This window comes from Oncorhynchus kisutch, unplaced genomic scaffold, assembly GCF_002021735.2.
Source record: "Oncorhynchus kisutch isolate 150728-3 unplaced genomic scaffold, Okis_V2 scaffold1938, whole genome shotgun sequence".
Classification (NCBI taxonomy): domain Eukaryota; kingdom Metazoa; phylum Chordata; class Actinopteri; order Salmoniformes; family Salmonidae; genus Oncorhynchus; species Oncorhynchus kisutch.
In genome coordinates this window covers 4,883-12,500 of record NW_022263883.1, presented here as the reverse complement: position 1 = coordinate 12,500, position 7,618 = coordinate 4,883, and the positions used below count along the sequence as shown (strand labels likewise).

The 7,618-nt window shown below is 45.2% G+C and overlaps 1 protein-coding gene across 1 annotated transcript in view; it reads right to left on the bottom strand.

The window, feature by feature from the left end:
• Nucleotides 1-3,545, bottom strand: part of LOC109886433 (E3 ubiquitin-protein ligase HECW2-like) — a gene marked incomplete at its 5' end in the record, with an annotated part of 30,138 nt that extends 26,593 nt beyond the window's left edge. The window contains 4 exon segments of the mRNA XM_031819194.1: nt 172-341; nt 1,141-1,216; nt 3,215-3,309; nt 3,425-3,545. Of these exon segments, the coding sequence (XP_031675054.1) occupies nt 172-341; nt 1,141-1,216; nt 3,215-3,309; nt 3,425-3,545 (462 nt within the window).
• Between the last annotated feature and the right edge of the window lie 4,073 nt (nt 3,546-7,618).

The window sequence follows — 7,618 nt, the reverse complement described above, 5'->3', positions numbered from 1 at the left end:
GTGTGTGTGTGTGTGTGTATGTGTGTGTGTATGTGTGTATGTGTATGTGTATGTGTATGTGTATGTGTGTGTGTGTGTGTGTGTGTGTGTGTGTGTGTGTGTGTGTGTGTGTATGTGTATGTGTGTATGTGTATGTGTATGTGTGTGTGTGTGTGTGTGTGTGTATATCACCTCCCCAGGCCAGACAGGGTTGGTGGTGTTAGATATGATGGCGGAGCGACGCTCCTGTCCGTGGTGTGTGAAGGTGGGGAAGCCACTCCTCTTCCCAGGGTGGATGGACATCTTCAGGTAGGGGTCAGGGTTAAAGAACATCCCCTTCTTCAGACCCAACGCACAGATATCTATAGAGAAAGACACATACCAGGTATACTGGAAATATCCTGGAAATATACTAGAAATATACTAGAAATATACTAGAAATATACTGGAAATATACTGGAAATATACTAGAAATATACTAGAAATATACTGGAAATATACTAGAAATATACTAGAAATATACTGGAAATATACTGGAAATATACTAGAAATATACTAGAAATATCCTGGAAATATACTAGAAATATACTGGAAATATACTAGAAATATACTAGAAATATACTAGAAATATACTAGAAATATCCTGGAAATATATAAAGCTCATGAGTATCTACACAGATACACATATTAGAGCTGTGGAGTTATACCATACACACAGAATAATGAACACATTAGGGTCTCTACAGAGAGACTCAGAGAAATCTCTACTTCATAATGTATACCAGGGGTCGGTAGGAGTGCCTGAATACCAGGGGTGTCTGTACACCAAGTGCCGGTAGACAACTCTGGTCCAGGAGTGGCTGTATACCAGGGGTCGGTAGACAACTCTGGTCTAGGAGTGTCTGTACACCAGGTGTCGGTAGACAACTCTGGTCCAGGCGTGGCTGTATACCAGGGGTCGGTAGGAGTGGCTGTATACCAGGTGTCGGTAGACAACTCTGGCCCAGGAGTGTCTGTACACCAGGTGTAGGTAGGCAACTCTGGTCCAGGAGTGACTGACAGGAGGTCAAGTGCAGTAACACATCTCAACCACAGGGAGGCAGTGCAGATCACACCAGACCAGTGTAGATTGAGACAAGCTACCAATCAACAATAACTGACCTGATAAAGTGAAGCTGACGAGTTTCCGACAGTTCTCTGTCACTGATTGGCCCTCAGCTTGACCCTCGGCTCTAACCTGGCAAGGAAACAACCAATGGGAGATGAGCTGTGACGAGAACTCAACCATTGAGAGATGTTAGTATAGGACAGTATAATACCACAGACATGAGACTTATGGCTGAGGGCCAACAAGACTGGAAAATATACCATCAACACAGAGCAGTACAGCACAGTGTAACACTGAGATATATCAATATCCAGTTCAGCACTGAGATATATCAATATCTAGTTCAACACAGAGCAGCACAGCACAGTGTAACACTGAGATATATCAATATCCAGTTCAGCACATAGCAGTACAGCACAGTGTAACACTGAGATATATCAATATCTAGTTCAACACAGAGCAGTACAGCACAGTGTAACACTGAGATATATCAATATCCAGTTCAGCACATAGCAGTACAGCACAGTGTAACACTGAGATATATCAATATCCAGTTCAACACAGAGCAGTACAGCACAGTGTAACACTGAGATATATCAATATCCAGTTCGACACAGAGCAGTACAGCACAGTGTAACACAGAGATATCAATATCCAGTTCAACACTGAGATATATCAATATCTAGTTCAACACAGAGCAGTACAGCACAGTGTAACACTGAGATATATCAATATCCAGTTCGACACAGAGCAGTACAGCACAGTGTAACACAGAGATATCAATATCCAGTTCAACACTGAGATATATCAATATCTAGTTCAACACAGAGCAGTACAGCACAGTGTAACACTGAGATATATCAATATCCAGTTCAACACTGAGATATATCAATATCCAGCTCAACACAGAGCAGTACAGCACAGTGTAACACTGAGATATTTTGGAGAGTGATACTGTATATAGGAGGGTCAGAGAGAGAGAGAGATCAAGTGGACTGGACGTCTGGTAATCTGTCAGATCCTGTCATAAAACCAACATGGCTGCCTGCCAGACGCTCCCTCCGATTGGAAGATTAACGCTCTGAATTTCATATCAAATTAATTTGTGCCAGCTGGTATTAGTGAACTCAGGAAGTGATAGGGATGGAGGGAGGGAAGGAGAAGGAGAGGGGGAGGTTTGGAGGGAGGGAGAGGGGGAGGTTTGGAGGGAGGGAGAGAGAGGGGGAGGTTTGGACGGAGGGAGAGAGAGGGGGAGGTTTGGAGGGAGGGAGAGGGGGAGGTTTGGAGGGAGGGAGAGAGAGAGAGGGGGAGGTTTGGAGGGAGGGAGGGAGCGGGGGAGGTTTGGAGGGAGGGAGAGGGGGAGGTTTGGAGGGAGGGAGAGGTTTGGAGGGGAGGGAGAGAGAGGGGGAGGGATGGATGGAGGGAGATGGGGGGTAGAGGAGAAAGAGAGGAGGAAGGGGGAGAGAGGAGTGGAGAGAGATGGAGGGAGGTGGAGAGAGAGAGAGAAAACACCATTGTAAATACAACCTATATTTCTGTTTATTTATTTCCCTTCTGTACTATTTGCACATCATTACAACACTGTATACAGACATAATATGACATTTGAAATGTCTATTCCTTTGTTAATTTGCATTGTTAATTCACTTTAGTTTATTATCTATTTAACTTGCTTTGGCAATGTAAGCATACGTTTCCCATGCCAATAAAGCCCCTTACATTGAATTGGGGGGGGGGGGGGGGGGGTTAGAGAGAGCGAGAGAGAGGGGGAGGGATAGATGAGTGGAGAGAGGGAGGGGGGAGGGAGGGAGAGAGAAAAGAGATGGAGGAGGAGATAGATATAATATAGTCCAAGTGACATATTCAGATTAATATCTAATATAGTCCAACTGACACGTTCAGCTGATATCTAACACACACGGGCACACACACACACACACACACACACACACACACACACACACACACACACACACACACACACACACACACACACACACACACACACACCTCTCTCTAAACAACCAGATAAGCTTGCCTAAGATGCAGCTACACCATCTGGCATACAGTTACTTGGTCCATAAGCACTCCTTCATAAACATAAACAGACAGACACACAGAACTCACAGGAAGTCCTGGGTTGTTGACGGTGATGCAGGGGGTTGTTGCTCTCAGGCCTCCACTCACTCCATGATAGTACTTAAAGCAGATCTTAGTCTCAGCTGAGGAAGGAACACACAGAAGAGTTCTATTGTTCTAATCATCCTGAACACACACACACAGTCCTTCATAAACATTAACACACACACACGCATGACACACACACACTACACTCACGCTCCATGAAGTAAGGTCCAGGCTCCAGCCTCCAGACGATCTGTCCTCTCTGGGTGCCGTTCACCCCGCGGTTCTTAGAGTCCCACACGTTGGCAGGACACGTCTCGTCTGAGGAGGGGACACACAGTCACATCACTGATATAGGCTGTAACCGTGCTGACTTAGGCCATAACACAACTGACAGCCCCATACATTGGCAGGACACGTCTCGTCTGAGGAGGGGACACACAGTCACATCACTGATATAGGCTGTAACTATGCTGACTTAGGCCATAACACAACTGGCAGGCCCTAACAGTACTGATGTAGACGGTCAGAGGACTGACACACACCATGACACAACTGGCAGGCCCTAACAGTACTGATGTAGACGGTCAGAGGACTGACACACACCATGACACAACTGGCAGGCCCTAACAGTACTGATGTAGACGGTCAGAGGACTGACACACACCATGACACAACTGGCTGGCCCTAACAGTACTGATGTAGACGGTCAGAGGACTGACACACACCATGACACAACTGGCAGGCCCTAACAGTACTGATGTAGACGGTCAGAGGACTGACACACACCATGACACAACTGGCAGGCCCTAACAGTACTGATGTAGACGGTCAGAGGACTGACACACACCATGACACAACTGGCAGGCCTTAATGTACTGATGTAGACGGTCAGAGGACTGACACACACCATGACACAACTGGCAGGCCTTAATGTACTGATGTAGACGGTCAGAGGACTGACACACACCATGACACAACTGGCAGGCCTTAATGTACTGATGTAGACGGTCAGAGGACTGACACACACCATGACACAACTGGCAGGCCTTAATGTACTGATGTAGACGGTCAGAGGACTGACACACACCCATGACACAACTGGCAGGCCTTAATGTACTGATGTAACAGTAGCTGATGCTGTAACCTAGTGTAGCAGTAGCTGATGCTGTAACCGAGTGTAACAGTAGCTGATGCTGTAACCTAGTGTAACAGTAGCTGATGCTGTAACCTAGTGTAACAGTAGCTGATGCTGTAACCTAGTGTAGCAGTAGCTGATGCTGTAACCTAGTGTAACAGTAGCTGATGCTGTAACCTAGTGTAACAGTAGCTGATGCTGTAACCTAGTGTAACAGTAGCTGATGCTGTAACCTAGTGTAACAGTAGCTGATGCTGTAACCTAGTAGCTGATGCTGTAACCTAGTGTAACAGTAGCTGATGCTGTAACCTAGTGTAACAGTAGCTGATGCTGTAACCTAGTCAAGCAGTAGCTGATGCTGTAACCTAGTGTAGCAGTAGCTGATGCTGTAACCTAGTGCAACAGTAGCTGACGCTGTAACCTAGTGTAACAGTAGCTGACGCTGTAACCTAGTGTAACAGTAGCTGATGCTGTAACCTAGTGTAACAGTAGCTGATGCTGTAACCTAGTAGCTGATGCTGTAACCTAGTGTAACAGTAGCTGATGCTGTAACCTAGTGTAACAGTAGCTGATGCTGTAACCTAGTGTAACAGTAGCTGATGCTGTAACCTAGTGTAACAGTAGCTGATGCTGTAACCTAGTAGCTGATGCTGTAACCTAGTGTAACAGTAGCTGATGCTGTAACCTAGTAGCTGATGCTGTAACCTAGTGTAACAGTAGCTGATGCTGTAACCTAGTGTAACAGTAGCTGATGCTGTAACCTAGTCAAGCAGTAGCTGATGCTGTAACCTAGTGTAGCAGTAGCTGATGCTGTAACCTAGTGCAACAGTAGCTGACGCTGTAACCTAGTGTAACAGTAGCTGACGCTGTAACCTAGTGTAACAGTAGCTGATGCTGTAACCTAGTGTAACAGTAGCTGATGCTGTAACCTAGTAGCTGATGCTGTAACCTAGTGTAACAGTAGCTGATGCTGTAACCTAGTGTAACAGTAGCTGATGCTGTAACCTAGTGTAACAGTAGCTGATGCTGTAACCTAGTGTAACAGTAGCTGATGCTGTAACCTAGTGTAACAGTAGCTGATGCTGTAACCTAGTGTAACAGTAGCTGATGCTGTAACCTAGGCTACCTAGTGTAACAGTAGCTGATGCTGTAACCTAGTAGCTGATGCTGTAACCTAGTGTAACAGTAGCTGATGCTGTAACCTAGTGTAACAGTAGCTGATGCTGTAACCTAGTGTAACAGTAGCTGATGCTGTAACCTAGTGTAACAGTAGCTGATGCTGTAACCTAGTGTAACAGTAGCTGATGCTGTAACGTAGTGTAACAGTAGCTGATGCTGTAACCTAGTGTAACAGTAGCTGATGCTGTAACCTAGTAGCTGATGCTGTAACCTAGTGTAACAGTAGCTGATGCTGTAACCTAGTGTAACAGTAGCTGATGCTGTAACCTAGTGTAACAGTAGCTGATGCTGTAACCTAGTGTAACAGTAGCTGATGCTGTAACCTAGTGTAACAGTAGCTGATGCTGTAACCTAGTGTAACAGTAGCTGATGCTGTAACCTAGTAGCTGATGCTGTAACCTAGTGTAACAGTAGCTGATGCTGTAACCTAGTGTAACAGTAGCTGATGCTGTAACCTAGTGTAACAGTAGTGATGCTGTAACCTAGTGTAACAGTAGCTGATGCTGTAACCTAGTAGCTGATGCTGTAACCTAGTGTAACAGTAGCTGATGCTGTAAACCTAGTGTAACAGTAGCTGATGCTGTAACCTAGTAGCTGATGCTGTAAACCTAGTGTAAACAGTAGCTGATGCTGTAACCTAGTGTAACAAGTAGCTTGATGCTGTAACCTAGTAGCTGATGCTGTAACCTAGTGTAACAGTAGCTGATGCTGTAACCTAGTGTAACAGTAGCTGATGCTGTAACCTAGTGTAACAGTAGCTGATGCTGTAACCTAGTGTAACAGTAGCTGATGCTGTAACCTAGTAGCTGATGCTGTAACCTAGTGTAACAGTAGCTGATGCTGTAACCTAGTGTAACAGTAGCTGATGCTGTACCTAGTAGCTGATGCTGTAACCTAGTGTAACAGTAGCTGATGCTGTAACCTAGTGTAACAGTAGCTGATGCTGTAACCTAGTGTAACAGTAGCTGATGCTGTAACCTAGTCAAGCAGTAGCTGATGCTGTAACCTAGTGTAACAGTAGCTGATGCTGTAACCTAGTGTAACAGTAGCTGATGCTGTAACCTAGTGTAACAGTAGCTGATGCTGTAACCTAGTAGCTGATGCTGTAACCTAGTGTAACAGTAGCTGATGCTGTAACCTAGTGTAACAGTAGCTGATGCTGTAACCTAGTGTAACAGTAGCTGATGCTGTAAACCTAGTCAAGCAGTAGCTGATGCTGTAACCTAGTGTGTAACAGTAGCTGATGCTGTAACCTAGTGTACAGTAGCTGATGCTGTAACCTAGTGTAACAGTAGCTGATGCTGTAACCTAGTAGCTGATTGCTGTAACCTAGTGTACAGTAGCTGGATGCTGTAACTAGTCGCTGATGCTGTAACCTAGTGTAACAGTAGCTGATGCTGTAACCTAGTCGCTGATGCTGTAACCCTAGTGTAACAGTAGCTGATGCTGTAACCTACCCTGTGTAAACAGTAGCTGATGCTGTAACCTAGTGTAACAGTAGCTGATGCTGTAACCTAGTGTAACAGTAGCTGATGCTGTAACCTAGTGTAGCAGTAGCTGATGCTGTAACCTAGTGTAGCAGTAGCTGATGCTGTAACCTAGTGTAACAGTAGCTGATGCTGTAACCTAGTGTACAGTAGCTGATGCTGTAACCTAGTGTAACAGTAGCTGATGCTGTAACCTAGTGTAACAGTAGCTGATGCTGTAACCTAGTGTAACAGTAGCTGATGCTGTAACCTAGTGTAACAGTAGCTGATGCTGTGAACCTAGTGTAACAGTAGCTGATGCTGTAACCTAGTGTAACAGTAGCTGATGCTGTAACCTAGTGTAACAGTAGCTGATGCTGTAACCTAGTGTAACAGTAGCTGATGCTGTAACCTAGTGTAACAGTAGCTGATGCTGTAACCTAGTGTAACAGTAGCTGATGCTGTAACTAGTGTAACAGTAGCTGATGCTGTAACCCTAGTGTAACAGTAGCTGCTACAGACACTATGGTCACTTTCTGTTGTCCTTGAGCTGTGTAGGATGACAAACATCTGACATAGTCCATGTGTCACTCAGACAGTGTGTGACAGAGATGCGTGTGTGTG